General features: G+C 45.0%; 1 protein-coding gene across 1 annotated transcript in view; it reads left to right on the top strand.

Annotated features, from left to right (window-relative positions):
- The window catches only part of BCAS3 (BCAS3 microtubule associated cell migration factor), a 448,094-nt gene that overhangs the window by 219,583 nt on the left and 212,338 nt on the right, over positions 1–16,173 (top strand). The window contains 1 exon segment of the mRNA XM_032216614.1: positions 5,625–5,889. Coding sequence (XP_032072505.1) covers positions 5,625–5,889 — 265 coding nt within the window.

The raw sequence follows: 16,173 nt of genomic DNA, 5'->3' as shown, positions 1-16,173 counted from the left end.
GGGAACAGGCTCCAGCTGTTCTTCTGCCTCACTGATGTCTGACTCTGAAGGCAGCTGATAACTGGCATACGGCACTGGCCCCCTCTCTGCCTCCGACACAGAGCCCTCCTCAGAGCCTTCTCCAGACTCCAGGGCTGGCCCAGGTTCCTCCCCAACCTCCTCGCTGTCCAAATCTGCTGCCAGCTCTGCTAGCCACTGGCTGGCCACAACAGGCTGTAGCTTTTTCTTCCTATCCCCCTTTGCAGAGTCTGTTGTTAAGTGAGCCATTTGTTAAGTGGGTTTTGTCCCCATTTTATGACCATTCTTGTCACAGTTGTTAAGTAAATCACTTCAGTTGGTGACTCCGTTGTTAAATGAATCTGGCTTCCCTGTTGACTTTGCTTGTCAGAAGGTTGCAAAAGGGGATCACGTGACCCCAGGTCATTGCAACCGTCAGAAATAGGAGTCAGTTGGCAAAGGTCTGGGTTTTGATCACATGATGATGGGATGCTGCAAAGGTCACAGCTGTGAAAAACGGTCATAATTCACTCCTTTCAGTGCCGTTGTAACTTCAATCACTAAATGAACTGTTGTAAGTTGAGGACTACCTCTGCATTAGTTGGAAGGGGCCTTAGAGATCATCAGATCCAACCTCCTTTTCAGCATTAAATGGACTACTGTAAGTCAAGGCCTACCTGGGAGCAGAATTACGTTACGACTCAGCCTTGTCAATAGCCGAATAGCAAAGTTGGAAGGGACCTTGGAGGTCTTCTAGTCCAACCCCCTTCTTAGGCAGGAAATCCTACATCACTTCAGACAAATGGTTATCCAATCTCTTTTTTAAAACTTCAAGTGTTGGAGCATTCATAACTTCTGGAGGCAAGTCGTTCCACTGATTAATTGTTCTCACTGTCACAAAATTTCTCCTTAGTTCTAGGTTGCTTCTCCTCTTCATTAGTTTCCATCCTTTGCTTCTTGTTCTGCCTTCAGGTGCTTTGGAGAATAGCTTCACTCCCTCTTCTTTAGGGCAGCCCCTTAAATATTGGGACACTGCTATCATGTCTCCCCTAGTCCTTCTTTTGATTAAATTAGACATACCCAATTCCAGCAATCGTCCTTTGTATGTTTTATCCCCCAGTTCCCTAATCATTTTTGCTGCTTTTCTCTGCACTATTTCCAGAGTGAGGATGAAGGCAACTCCTGGTATTATCCAATACTTTCAGGATACCGATGTATTTCATTGTGTGAGTCAGACAATGGATGATTAGGGGACTGGAGGCTAAAACATAGGGTGAACGGTTGCAGGATCTGGGCATGGCTAGTGTAGGGAAAAGAAGGACCAACAGAGACAGGATAAGAGTCTTCCAATATTTGAGGGGCTGCCCCAGAGAGGAAGGGGTCAAGCTACTCTCCAAGGCACCCGAAGGCCAGACAAGGAATAAGGGATGGAAACGGACCCAGGAGAGATTCAACCTGGAAATCAGGAGGAATTTCAACAGTGAGAACAATCAACCCATGGAACAGAAGTTGCCTTCAGAAGTTGTGGGAGCTTCATCACTGGAGGCTTTCAAGAAGAGACTGGACTGCCATCGGTCAGAAATGGTGTAGGGTCTCCTGCTTTGCGGGAGTTGGACTAGGTCACCTACGAGGTCCCTTCCAACTCTGTTAATCTGAATCTATCTAAGATTATCAAAGGCCTGGAGGCTAAAACACATGATGAACGGTTGCAGGAACTGGGCATGGCTAGTCTAGCGAAGAGAAGGACCAGGGGAGACATTTGAGCATCTTCTTAGATTTGAGGGGCTGCCCCAGATAAGAGGGGTTTAAGCTATTTTCCAAACCCCTGAACGCCAAACAAGGAATAATAATGGATGGAAACTGACCAAGGAGAGATTCAACCTGGAAATAAGGAGGAATTTCCTGACAGAGAGAGCAATCAACCCATGGAACAGAAGTTGCCTTCAGAAGTTGTGGGAGCTTCATCCCTGGAGGCTTTCAAGAAGACACTGGACTGTCAGAAATGGTGTAGGGCCGTGATGGCGAACCTATGGCACGGGTGCCGGAAGTATCCTACGGAGCCATCCCTCTGGGCAAGCCAGCCATCGGCCATGGCTCCTCCGGGTTTCGGAGTGCACATGCTCACCGGCCAGCTGGTCTTCACGCACATGGGAGCGCTGCAAACCAGAAGAGCAGATGTTGAGCTTCTGGTTTCTGGCACACGCATGTGCACCGGTCAGTTGGTCTTTGCATGCACATGTGCGCCAGAAACAGGAAGCCCAGGTGGCCGATGCAAACATGCACACCTAGGAGCTGCTCTTCCAGTTTCCGGTGCTCACCCCCACATGTGCATGGTCCCATTTTGGCACTCAGTGCCGAAAAGGTTTGCCAACACTGTTGTAGAGTCCCTTGCTTGGGTGGGTGGATGGGTGGGATTGGACCTAGATGACCAACAAATTCCCTTCCAACTCTGTTAATCTGTTAAAAAAAATTCTAGACAGGTACTGAATTCATCAGAATATGTGGGTTCACGGAGGGAGACTTAATAGTAACTGAGAGAGGGATCTTGGAGCCCTAGTAGACAACCATTTAAATAGGAGCCAGCTGTGTGCAGCAGCTGCCAAAAAAGCCAACACAGTTCTAGGCTGCATCAACAGAGGGAGAGAATCAAGATCCCATGAAGGGTTAATACCACTTTACAAGGCCTTGGGAAGGCCACACTTGGAATACGGCATCCAGTTTTGGTCGCCACGATGTAGAAAAGATGTGGAGACTCTAGAAAGAGTGCAGAGAAGAGCAACAAAGAGGATTAGGGGACTGGAGACTAAAATGGTTGCAGGAACTGGATATGTGTAGTTCAGTGAAAAGAAGGACCAGGGAAGACACAATAGCAGTCTTCCAATATCTCAGGGGTTGCCACAAAGAAGAGGAAGTCAAGCTATTCTCCAAGGCACCTGAGGGCAGAATAAGAAGCAATGGGTGAAAACTAATCATGGAGAGAAGCAAGTTAGAACTGAGGAGAAATTTCCTGACAGTCAGAACAATTAATCTGTGGAACAGAAGTTGCCTCCAGAAGTTGTGAATGCCCCAACACTGGGAGTCAGCATCCAGAAGATGCTGGATAGCCATTTGTCTGGAACGGCATAGGGTTTCCTGCCTAGGCAGATGGTTGGACTAGAAGACCTCCAAGGTCCCTTCCAACTCTGCTATTGTATTGTATTGTACTTACGGCTTCATCATCCCCTTGCTAACCTCCGAGTGTCACATTTTCCAAATCAAGTTATAGCTTCCCAGATTTGAACCTCTAAAAACCTTCTTTTTTTTTTCCGGAACGTTGGCTGGGAACGATTCGCCTGTTTTTGTGCAACTTCATTCAGAAAAAGAAAAGAAAGAAAGTTCAAAGTCCTTCCCCCTTTGGGAAGAGGGGAATCTCCCCTCCCCTTTAATTTCAGACCACATTCAAAACTTGGGGTGGGGGGGGGAGAGATCTGTTGTTTTTGCTGGTGATGATTTACTGTACCTCTTGATTCTCATGTTTTCTTGGGATTGGAAAAAACCAGCAAGCAGCGAATCCTTAGCTGGCCTGCTGTAAAAACCAGCACCAAGAGCCAAATTCAGTTCCAAAAAATTACAGTAGGCTTCTGGTTTTTTGTTTTGTTTTTTGGTGGCAATTTGTGTTGCTGCAACAGCCGTGAGCCCCTGATTGAGCTAAAACCCATTTTTAAGCCCTTCTAAAGTTATTCGGGTTGCTGGATTCGGTATTGAAAATTGGCGTTAATAAAACTTTTGACCCCAAAGTTTAAATCTTAACTTTTTGACCCCCTTCTGCTCTTAATTAATAAAAAAATTCCTTTTTTCCCTCCCACCCCCGGGGATTTTCTCCACAGGAGGAAGGAAAGGTTCCCTAGGGAGAACAGGTAGTCCTCAACTTACGACCACAATGGAGGCCAAAACCTAGGTTGCTGAGCGAAACATTTGTTAAGGGAGTGTTGCCCCATTCCGCAACTTTTCTTGTCGCTGTTGTTAAGTGAGTCACTGCAGTTGTTCAGTTGGTAACCCGGTTGTTAAGTGAATCTGGCTTCCCCCAACTGACTTTGCTTGTCAGAAGGATGCAGAAGGGGATAACGGGACCCCAGGACACTGCAACCGTCATAAATATGAACCAGTTGCCAGGCAGCTTAATTTTGATCACATGATTGTGGGGACACTGCAACGGTCGTAAGTGTGAAAAACGGCCCTAAGTCTCAGTGCCGTTGTATCTTTGAAGGGTCACTAAATGGACTGTTGTAAGTCGAGGACTTCCTGTATCGATGCTGTATTCCTGCAACTCCATTCTGACTTTTGAAATTTCAGCAGCCATTGGCTCCATATCTTCAGGGACCCCTTTTGCGAGAACTCTCCCATCCTTTTCATAGACAGGAGGTCCTCGACTTACAACCATTCCTTTAGTAACCATTCAAAGTTGCAGCAGCACTGAAAAAAGTGACTTATGCCCGTGTTTCACACGGACAGCCATTGCAGTGATCCCCAGAGTCACATGGTCCAAATTCAGACGCTTGGCAACTGACATGTACTTATGACGGTGGAAGAGAAGTTTTTCTGAGTAGCAAGCTAGCAAGGGAGGGGATGCACTGATGTGTAGTGGATTCTAGCATGGATGATGATTACTCTAGTTATCTAGGTAATGCAATGTTTGCAAGAAAACTACCAAGCTCAGAGAGCACCAAGGACTCCACAATTGTCCTCTTCCTTCTCCCTTTCTTCCCCCTTCCCCTCTTTCTCTTTATTCCCCACTTCTCCTTCTCTTCCATTTCACAAGCTCCCTCTCTTCTAGCACTGATGATGTTACCTAGTTGGGTAATGCAACATCTGCATGAAAACAACTATGCTAAGAGAGCCCCAAGGACCCCACAGTCTTCATTTTCCTCCTCTTTCTCTTCCTCCTCCTTTTCCTCCTCTCTTCCTCTTCCTCTTGCAGCAACATAGGAAGAACGGTTGCAGGAACTGGGTATGTCTAGTTTAATGAAAAGGAGGACTAGGGGAGACATGATAGCAGTCTTCCAATATCTCAGGGGTTGCCACAAAGAAGAGGGAGTCAAGCTATTCTCCAAGGCACCTGAGGGTAGAACAAGAAGCAATGGGTGGAAACTAATCAAGGAGAGAAGCAACTCAGAACTGAGGAGAAATTTCCTGACAGTGAGAACAATTAATCAATGGAACAGAAGTTGCCTCCAGAAGTTGTGAATATCCCCAACACTGGAAGTCTTTAAGAAGATGTTGGATAGCCATTTGTCTGAAATGGTATAGGGTTTCCTGCCTAAGCAGGGGGTTGGACTAGAAGACCTCCAAGGTCCCTTCCAACTCTGCTATTGTATTGTATTCTATTCTATTCTTCTACCCCTCTCCCTGTCCTTTTCCTCCTCCCCCCTTCCCCTTCTTTTCTACTTCACAACCCCTCCTTTCTAGCACTGATGCTCCCTCATTGAGTAATGAAACATCTGCAAAAAAAACCCTCACCAAACCAAGCTTAGTGTCCCCCCCAGAACTCCTCATTTCAATCCTGAGCTACAAACATTCCTCTTTGATCGATTCGCCTTGGCGTTTGTACCTGCACCGCTTGACCTGTCCCGCCCTTCTTCCCTCTCCAGGTGCAAGACATCGCCTTCAGCCACGACTGCCGGTGGGTGTCGGTCAGCACCCTCCGAGGCACCTCCCACGTCTTCCCCATCAACCCCTACGGAGGGCAGCCCTGTGTACGGACTCACCTGTCATCCCGGGTCGTCAACCGTATGAGCCGCTTCCAGAAGAGCGCGGGGCTGGAGGAGATCGAGCAAGAGCTGACCACCAAGCAAGGAGGGCGCTGCAGTCCCGTGCCGGGCCTTTCCAGCAGCCCGTCTGGCTCCCCTCTCCATGGTAAGCCTCCCTTGTGGAAGATTAGTTTGTTGGTTTGTTTAAATTTATATGGGCCTCCCACTCCTGTAGATTCTGGGCGGCTTAAACCAATGCAAGCATAAAACAACGGCAATGACACAACACAACAACATCCTACCCCCAAAGACAGCCCAGATTAAAGCAATCGGGCATCCACACATCAACCAACAGAAGTTGTGAATTCTCCAACACTGGAGCTTAAAAACAGTTTTTAAGAAGATGCTGGACAACCGTTTGTCTGTAGTGGTGTAAGGTTTCCTGCCTAAGCAGGGGTTTGGACTAGAAGACCTCCAAGGTCCCTTCCAACTCTGTTATTCTAACCAAGACAAGAGACCAAAAATATGTACAGGTAGTACTTAAGTACAGGTAATATGTACATATGCATTTTACATTTTACATGTCGATATCAAGCTGAATAGAGCCGGAGGGGACCTTGGAGGTCTTCTAGTCCAACCTCCTGCTTAAGCAGGAGACCTTAAACCATTTGAGACAGGCGGCTGCCCAGTCTCTTGTTAAAAAGCTCCAGAGTTGAAGCCTCACAACTTCTGGTGGCAAGCTGTTCCACTGGTTAATTGTCCTCACTGTTAGGAAGTTTCTCCTTAATTTGAGGTTGCTTCTCTCCTTGATCAGTTTCCACCCATTGCTTCTTGTCCTGCTGCCTTCAGGTACTTTGGGAAATAAGTTGACCCCCCCCACACTCTTTGTGGCAGCCCCTCAAACACTGGAAGACTGCTGTGATGTCACCTTTCGTCCTTCTTTTCTCTAGACTGGCCATGCCCAAGTCTTGTAACCGTTCTTCATATGTTTTGGCCTCTAGGTCCTTAAATCCTCTTAATTGCTCTTCTTTGCACTTTTTCCCAAAGTGCACTTCCCCCCTCCCCCCTGCAAAAAACTGTTGGGATTTTCAGTCAATGGGATCAAACTAGATCCCTAAGTGGATTATGGTTTACTGCATGTCAACTTGTAGGCTTCTCTCTGCCCTTCAATTCTATTCTGCTGACTTCCAGAGTTCAAATCTCACCAGCCTTCTGTTTCCCCCAAGGTTGGTAAAATGAGGACCCAGATTATTGGAGCAATAAGCTGACTCTAATCTGCTTAGAGAGGGCTGTAAAGCCCATTGAAGTCTAAGTGCTATTGTTATTTGTTATTCCCTCCTAGCAAGCAAATTTATAAAACTGAAGAGCAAAGAGTTTGTTTGTTTGTTTATAAAACCTCTGTGCCACCCGTCTCACTGATACAGCAATTCTGGATGGCTTATAACATAAGAAGTTATAAAAAAAAAACGTGGCTATGACACTGAGCTTGTCGATCAGAAAGTTTGGCAGTTTGAATCGCTAGCGCTGCGTAACGGCGTGAGCTCCTGTTACTTGTCCCAGCTTCTGCCAACCTAGAAGTTCGAAAACAGGTAAAAAACGCAAGTAGAAAAACAGGAGCCACCTTTGGTGGGAAGGTCACAGCATTCCGTGCGCCTTCGGGCATTGAGTCATGCCGGCCACATGACCACGGAGACGTCTTCCGACAGTGCTGGCTCTTCGACTTCGAAACAGAGATGAGCAGCGCCCCCTAGAGTTGGGAATGACTAGCACAGATGTGCGAGGGGAACCTTTATTTAAAAAAAAACCAAGTGCTATTTAAAAAGATAAAATTAGGAAAAATTGAATAAAAAAGCTAATCGAAGTAAATGAAGAACCTCAGGTCCTTTTGTCCAACTCTTGTAACAAGACTGGAATAGATCGAAGTTAACTTAGGAAACGCAGATGGTCTTAATAGATGCCATTAAACATTAATTGGCCATCCATAAAATAGATATTGAGAGTCTGCTCTTAGATTTTATTTTATCGGCCGCTTTGTTAGCATGTTTGAGGTGGTTACCTCATCGTCCTATTGCTTGATAGTCAAAGATGGATGTTTATAAGCGACTTCCTGTAAATAAAATGGCTGGTTTTGCAAGGAGACTCGAAAGACAATTCAAAGAAAAGATGCATGCAAAGGACCAGTTTGGATCTATTCCGTCGTCCTTATCGTTATCCCTGGAGTGCTTCCAAAATAGTGTGATTGAACAATGGGACTATTTCTGGATAGCTTTGGTTGAATGCAGCCTCTTGCTTGAGAATTATCATTCCACTCCAAGTACCATAAACCAAGGCTATATATAAATTATGCCAAGATACAGGATTTCCCATTTATATACTTTATTCCGCTTTTTGCTATTTGTGGAGGAGGATAACAATAGCTACAGGGATTCCTCTCCTACCCATATCATTGATACATATTATCTTGTTTAACTTTTACTGGGTTTTTTTCCTTCACTTCCTCTCCTTTTCAAATACTGGATTGCCAACGCAAGGACCTGCTCTTTGTCCTAATGTGCCGTGTATATTGTTAATAAAATGAAATAAAAATAGATTCTGGTTGGTTAAACAAAAAGGCTAGCTTGCAAAACATGTGGGGGTTATTTTTTTATATTATTTTTTATTTTTGGTTCTGGCATAAGTATCTACGGAGTTTCTCAGTCATTCAGGTTGTGGTTGTCCCAAAGATTTTCTGGTTTTTCTTTGAAGACGTTTCGCTTCTCATCCAAGAAGCTTCTTCAACAGAGTTCTTCAACTCTGACCGGATGGTCAGAGAAAAACCAAAAAGTGCAGTTGCCTCTTGGAAAATAAAAAAAGCACCTTTTGAACCTTCTGTCATAAGCTTTGCGGACTAGAATCTATTACAGCAGATGTGTGAAATGGTATTTTCATTTGGGAAAAGAGAGAGACGAGAAAGAGAGATGAGAGAGAGAGAGAGGCAGGCGGGAAGGAAGGAAGGAGAGAAAGTGTGAGAGAAAGAGAGATAAGAAAGAGAGAAAGAGGGAAAGATACAGGGAGATAGGAAGGAGCAGAGAGACAGGGACAGAAAGAGAGACACAGAGATGAAAAGCACATCATAGTTCTGATGAAGAACTATGCCTAGGTTTCCAAAATGTGAGCACAAAGCATTGTGAACAGCAGACAATTTAAAATCCAGGAGCGAGAAGTCCATCCAGTCATTTCTGACGCCGGGAACAAAATTTACATCATTCAGCTACCTTCGTTCCATGAGTCTAATCACCTTGCTGAGCTATTTGTAACTGACATCCAGTTTGTGGATGATAAATCCTGATAAAATGCGAATGTTCTCCTTCACGTTAGATTTGAATTCCAAGTAACCTCACGGCCATCTCTATATACCGTGTTTCCCTGAAAATAAGACAGGGTCTTATTTTCTTCTGTCTCCTGAAATAAGCCCTTGGCCTTATTTTCGGGGAGGTCTTATTATTTTTGAGGTGCAGGCAGCAGTGAGTGTGGTCACCTCATGGTCGCTGCTGTGTTGCAATATTTTCGTGTAGGGCTTATTTTTGGGGGGCGGGCATATTTTAGCGCATGCACTCAAAAGCCTGATTGGGCTTATTATCCAGGGAGGTCTTATTTTCAAGGAGACAGGATAGTTTTACATCCCCAGTGCTTAAGCGGTTTACTGTTCCCTCCTTCTAATATGTCTGTTGCCTTCCCGTCTAGCTGAAAGCTCTTGGTTGCCTTTCACCAGAGGTAGTATTCAGGCGGTTCTTACCAGTTCTGGAGAACCGGTAGCGGAAATTGTGAGTAGTTCGGAGAACCGGCCAATGCCACCTCTGGCTGGCCCCGCCCCCACCTATTCGCTGCCTCCCGAGCCCCAGCTGATTGGCTGGGCCTTCTTTTGTTGCCCTTGCACAGGAGAATGGAGTTGGGAAGCAGGTTAGTGGGGTTGGGAGGGAATGGGGATTTTGCAGTCTCCTTCCCCTGCCACGCCCTCCAAGCCACGCCCACAGATAGTTAAAAAAATTGGAATCCCACCACTGCCTCTCACTCAAGTGTTTACCAAACCTGAATCGCTTTTGCTTCCAAAATCAGTGAAATCACCTTGGTGGCTGCTGCTTAAATGAGCTGGACCTCAAGATTTACTCCGAGAACACAGAGCTCCAAAACCAATTTTGTTCCTTCTTGGTGGCCAAAAGCATAAACTTACACGTTAAAAGTATCAGCAGTGGGTGATTCTTCTTCTTCTTCTTCTTCTTCTTCTTCTTCTTCTTCTTCTTCTTCTTCTTCTTCTTCTTCTTCTTCTTCTCCTCCTCCTCCTCCTCCTCCTCCTCCTCCTCCTCCTCCTCCTCCTCTTCCTCTTCCTCTTCTTCTTACATGTTATAGAGTTGTTTTTTTTAAAAAATTATATTATATATAAATATAAAAATATATAATATTTTATATTTTTATTATTTTTTTTAAATATACATCCATGGTATGTGTGGACAGAGTTAGCTCTGGGTATCATTCATATTAATCCATTTTGCAGTAACAATGTTACTAATCTCTGCAACATTTATCAAATTTAAATACTCCTCATTTATAATGTTTAAACCTACATAAACAAAAAAATGCCTAACTTATATGAGTTGTTTTCAATGGATTCCTTTTTAAGGTAATCAAATAAGCTTCTTATTCTCTGGATTATCCCAGATAGTCTTTACAATTTATTACAATTCAGGCATCAAAGTGTGACATACTTGAAACAGGCACAGGATTGCCTTAACGCTATTTTAACACATCCAATAATTTCTTACTCCTGACATCACAGAGCGGACAGGAAGGAGGGATCAGTGTTTTCAGCTTTCATCCACGGTGGGGTCTGCTTTCTGTCAAGGGGGAGTACAGTGAGTTGTTGCCTTTATTGGCTTTCCAAACACATTGGGAAGCTTTGCCTTTGTAAACAGATGTAATTGTTGGATACTGAAGAATTGTCTGAGAAGGTTGTGTTTAGATTTGATTAACGTGATCCAACATTTCAGGGCTGCAACGATGCCTTTTGCAAAACCGGTAGAAGCTGTGCAAGAAGATAGTTCAGAGATTGTATCATCGGAAGGGGCCTTGAAGCCAAAGTAAGGTTCTACATTTAGGCAAGAAAAACCACAGTGGTACCTGGCTCAATAGTAGTAACTGTGAGAGGGATCTTGGAGTCCTAGTGGACAATCACTTAAATAGGAGCCAGCTGTGTGCAGCAGCTGCCAAAAAAGCCAACATAGTTCTAGGCTGCATAAATAGAAGGAGAGAATCAAGATCACATGAAGGGTTAATACCACTTTATAAGGCCTTGGTAAGGCCACACTTGGAATACGGCATCCAGTTTTGGTTGCCATGATGTAGAAAAGATGTGGAGACTCTAGAAAGAGTGCAGAGAAGAGCAAGACAGAGAATTAGGAGAATGGAGGCTAAAACATATGAAGAACGGTTGCAGGAACTGGGTATGTCTAGTTTGATGAAAAGAAGGGCTAGGGGAGACATGATAGCAGTCTTCCAATATCTCAGGGGCTGCCCCAAAAAAGAGGGAGTCAAACTATTCTCCAAGGCACCTGAGGGCAGGACAAGAAGCAACAGATGGAAACTAATCAAGGAGAGAAGCAACTTAGAACTGAGGAGGAATTTCCTGATAGAATAATTAATCAGTAGAACAACTTGCCTCCAACACTGGAAATCTTTAAGAAGATGTTGGATAACCATTTGTCTGAGTTTCCACACATATACCCAGTCAGTGCAAGAATCCAAGTTAAAATATTCCCTACAAAAAGCAATAGCACTTAAGGTTTATATCCTGCTTCACAGTACTTTACAGCCTCCTCTAAATGGTTTACAGAGTCAGCATCTTGCCCCCCAACAATCTAGGTCCTCATTTTACCATGTACTGTTCCGAATATTGGAAGTCTGCCTTCAGGTAACCCCAGTCCTCCTTTTCTCTAGACTAGTCATACTCAATTCCTGTAATCCCCTTTTCGTATGCTTTTCCCCTAATCATCTTTGTAGCTCTTTTCTGCACTCTTTCCAGAGCCTCAACATCTTTTGTTTTTAATAATATGGTGACCAAAATTGGTTCGGCGGAGAGATCCAAGGACAACCAAGAGACCTTTGGGCTAGTTTTACTGGAGAAGCATGAGATAAAGAAAATGAAAATGGATAAATAATTCTTGGTCTTCAACCAGAATTTATTGTTAACTACTTTTGGAAATGCCGGATGCCAGATAGGATGTCCCCTCTACAGAGCAGCTCCATCAAGGGCAATGTTCAAGTTCCTATTGCTCATGGATATTAGGAGTGGAACCTCCATGTTCAGAGATTATATAGCTGTGACGCTGATGCCCAAAGGAAACCTTTGTCTTCCTGCCCTGGAAGTGTTCTTCCTGGAGGCTCTGCTCCCGTTCTGGGAAACAGGATGTTGGCCTCCATGGACAGCTGCTGTGTGTCTTGAGACTCGGAAGAGCTGCTGGCCTTCGGCCCATCAGGTTGGTCTCCTGCCATGTTTCTGGTGGCACCCAGTTGCCTTGCCATCTCAACTTAAGTCTAGGATCCCAAGAAACCAAGATCTCTTATGACCCAGTCAGGATGTCCTTGTCATGTTGCCTTCCTCCCCTCTTCTTCCTTTCGTCTTCTGGATGTGTTCGATTCAGCATGGAAGCCACGCATTTATGTTCTCTTCTCAGGCCATCTCTAAATTGTTTACTTGTGCAATACAAACCTTTTAATGGGGCATGGGGACGCATTGTACGATGAATGAATCATTGTTGGCGCTGTCCTCATTTGTCTTCTCCGGGCAGGAAAATGGTAAAGGAAACGGTTAATAGATATCTGATAAGAGATAACTTCCTTGCACCTGTTCGAACTACCCTGGCTTCTGTTTCATTTTTTGGACTGATTTAATCCCACTCCGATGTGGGATTTGTGTGTGTGTGTGTGTGTGTGTGTGTGTGTGTGTGTCATTTGGTGGGATTGTCAAGCTGGATTCCAGGTCAATTTCAGAGCCAACAAACTAGTCCACCGTTTCTCAACCTTAGCATGTCAGGGTTACAAGTAAGACCCCCAACGAAAGAAGACTCCGAGGCTTGAGGTTCCTCAAAGTTCCATTTTATTAGAGACGACATGTTGGCACATCTGGGGAAACCCAAATCTGAAAGCTCCCAGGTTTTCCCCACCCAAAGGAAAGTTCAAGTCCCTGCCCAGCACCCACAGGTCCATCCCATGGCCCGATCAGTCAGGAAGTTTCCTCCCATCGACATCAGTCCAGATATGGGGGGCAAAACGTCCTTGACTCTCTGAGAAAAGGAATGTTATTTTGGCAGCATATCTCCCATGCTCCATACGATCCCCCCTCCCAGTTTCCCACAGTAGAATGGGTGGCAGGCTTGAGGCCTAAAGGAAAAGATGGCTTCCAAGTCTGACATAGCAACTTTAAGATGTGTGGACTTCAACTCCCAGAATTCCCCAGCCAGCTATGCAGGATTCTGGGAGTTGAAGTCCTCTCATGTTAAAGGTGCTATGGTTGAGAAACGCTGAACTCAACTCGTCCTTCTGTGACCTAAAGCAGTTGTATAGATGGAAAGAGCCAATTTAGCATTTTTGTGTCTAAATACCCTTAATGAACAGTGACAGTGGGAGCAATTAACCAGTGGAACCACTTGCCTTCAGAAATTCTGGGCGCTCTGTCAGGGTAATGACAATTTAATAGCTGACCAGCTGCTGTAAGGCTGTAAACCGAGATGATGACATGAGGATGAGTCAGCAGGGTTACTGTCACTTTAAGAAGCTGTATATATAAGGGTGGCCATGTGAAGGCATCTCTCTCTTTCTCTCCTCATGTATTTATCTCCATTGTGGTTCCCTTTGTAGAGTTGAGGATTGATTGCTTGCCTGGTATTTGCCGAACACCAGTGGTGGGTTTCAATTGATTTTGCTATCGGTTTGCTCATGTGCGCTCGTTCGGCGCATACACAGAAACGTCTGGGCGGGTGGGCGGAGTCTCCTGTCACCGCCACTACCGGTTTGCCCAATTCAGGGCGAACGGGCGGAAACCCACCTCTGCCTAACACGTGTATGTATGTATATGTAAGTCTTGTATATAAACCACTGTTTGAAAAACAAAACCTGTGTGAAGTGTATTTTGCTCCTGGGTTGTGTCAAAATAGTAATCATGCTGTGCGCACTCTGACCGGTTATGGGCCCAGTCCAGAGAGACTGGAGGCTTTTAAGAAGAGATTGACCTCTTCCAACTGGTGATAACTATGTTGCTTTCCAGATTTGCTGGTATAGTTGGGGAAAACTTTTTACCAGTTCTCTTCTGTTTCTCTAAATACTCCAGAAGGTTCCTGTAGTTTTCTGACATGGTAATGACCAGACTAGAGGTTCTTTTAAATGGGGAATGTCTCCTAAGCTTTCTTAGATGTTGACACTTCTGCTCTACAGGTAGTCTTCAACTTACGACCCCAATTGAGCCCAAAATTTATGCAGCTGAGAAATTAGTTAAGTGAGTTTTGTCCCCTTTTACAACTTTTCTTGCCACATTTGTTAAGTGAATCACGTCAGTGGTTAAATTAGCGACACGGTTCTTAAGTGAACCTGGTTTCCCCATTGACCTTGCTTAACAGAAGGTCTCCTGCATGTGTGGCAGAGACCCGAAAATCAGCTGGCCGACTGGAGGCCCCCGCGCATGCGCAGTGACGCTAAGCTGGGGTGACTGCTCGTGTGCCAACTGAGAGGGCTCTGCGTGCCACTTGTGGCATCCACGCCATAGGTTCGCCATCACAGTTCTAGAACCTTAAAGTCTCTGGCTCCCTCATCCACTGATCGGCTTCCATCTGTTACTTCTTGTCCTACTGAGGTGGCGCAGTGGTTAGGGTGCAGTACTGCAGGCCACTTCAGCTGACTGTTAGCTGCAGTTCGGCAGTTCAAATCTCACCAGCTCAAGGTTGACTCAGCCTTCCATCCTTCCGAGGTGGGTGAAATGAGGACCCGGATTGTTGTTGCGGGCAATATGCTGACTCTGTAAACCGCTTAGAGAGGGCTGAAAGCCCTATGAAGCGGTATATAAGTCTAACTGCGATTGCTATTGCTCTCCGGTGCTTTGGAGAATAGGTGGACCTCCTCTTCTCTATGGTAGCCCCTCAAGTACTGGAGGAAAGTTGGCCACAAACCCACAATCCTTCTCTCCGAAAGGCTAAAAGTACCGAGCTCTCTCTCAACAATTCTCCCTACGATTCGGCTTCCAGATCCTTTATCATCTTTGTTGCTCTTCTCCGCGATCTTCCTAGGATCTTTAAGAAGCTTCGCTGTCTCTGTTTCCATCTTCCGTGTCTCTGCAGCCGTTGTTATAAGATCCATTTTCCCTCCCTCTTCTAACAAGCTTAAGTTCCTTTTTTGAAACGTCGTCTTTCTTGGCTGCATCTTCTCTTCTTCGCTTGGCAATTTTCACGGTTTGTTCTGATATCCGTTTTCTTCTGTTCCTTCATCTCCGGCTGTCTTTTTTTTTTTTTACCTCCCCCCCCCCCCCCTTTTTCACATTCCTCTTGAACAACTTTGATTCCTCTCCATAGTTTCTCTGGTTTTCCACCCATGAAGTTTCAGGACTTCAAAGTGATTCCTGATGTTCTTTTCTGAAATGATGATTATAAGGTCAAGATCATGTTGTGAAACTCTGCTTGGCTTTCTTCTCCTTCTCCTTTCGCTTAATTTGGAAATTGCACACGAACAATTTGTGATTTGTTCCACACTCAAGTCCCTGGCTGTGTCTTTACTGTTAACTGAGTTGTTCCATCTCCTCTTACAAATAATACAGGCGGTCGGATAGCTGTTTTCACTCCCTCTGTTGATGTGCGTGTACATAAGCATTATTTCCATTACGGGAAGGCTCTGTAAGCAATGAATAAACCATTGGATTGGCTGAGATTGCTCAGAACTTCCCCCAAAGGTGCTTTTTCAAAAGGCAACTGTTCTTTGTTTTCCCTTGAAGATGTTTTGCTTCTCATCCAAGAAGCTTCCTTCAGTTCTTGGGGGGAGAGGGGGAGAAGCACTTTTGGGACAACCACGAACTGGATGACTTGAGAATCTCCATCGACACTAAGATCTCCTGTTTCGCTGCATTTTTCTAGGCTTTATAATCAGCGGTTATAATTTCGGATGGATTATTATAAGTGGTTATAATCTCCGATGGAAGGCCAAACTTGTTAAAATATTCATGACTGGGAGAGACATGGGAACAAGGCAGAGGTGGGTTCCTACCTATTCGGTCTGGTTTGGCCAAATAGGTAGTAACTCCAGTGGACACATGACCATATTGGTTCTATCCTCGGCGGCGCCATCTTGATTTTCTGTTCTGCACATGCACAGAACAATCTTCATTGAAAAAATGTATTTTTTAATTCCTTTTTTAATATGCGCATGTGCAGAGTGTTTT

Source organism: Thamnophis elegans, chromosome 4 (assembly GCF_009769535.1).
Source record: "Thamnophis elegans isolate rThaEle1 chromosome 4, rThaEle1.pri, whole genome shotgun sequence".
NCBI classification, from domain to species: domain Eukaryota; kingdom Metazoa; phylum Chordata; class Lepidosauria; order Squamata; family Colubridae; genus Thamnophis; species Thamnophis elegans.
The sequence above is the reverse complement of the archived record's forward strand: the minus strand, read 5'-3'. Positions and strand labels throughout refer to the sequence as shown.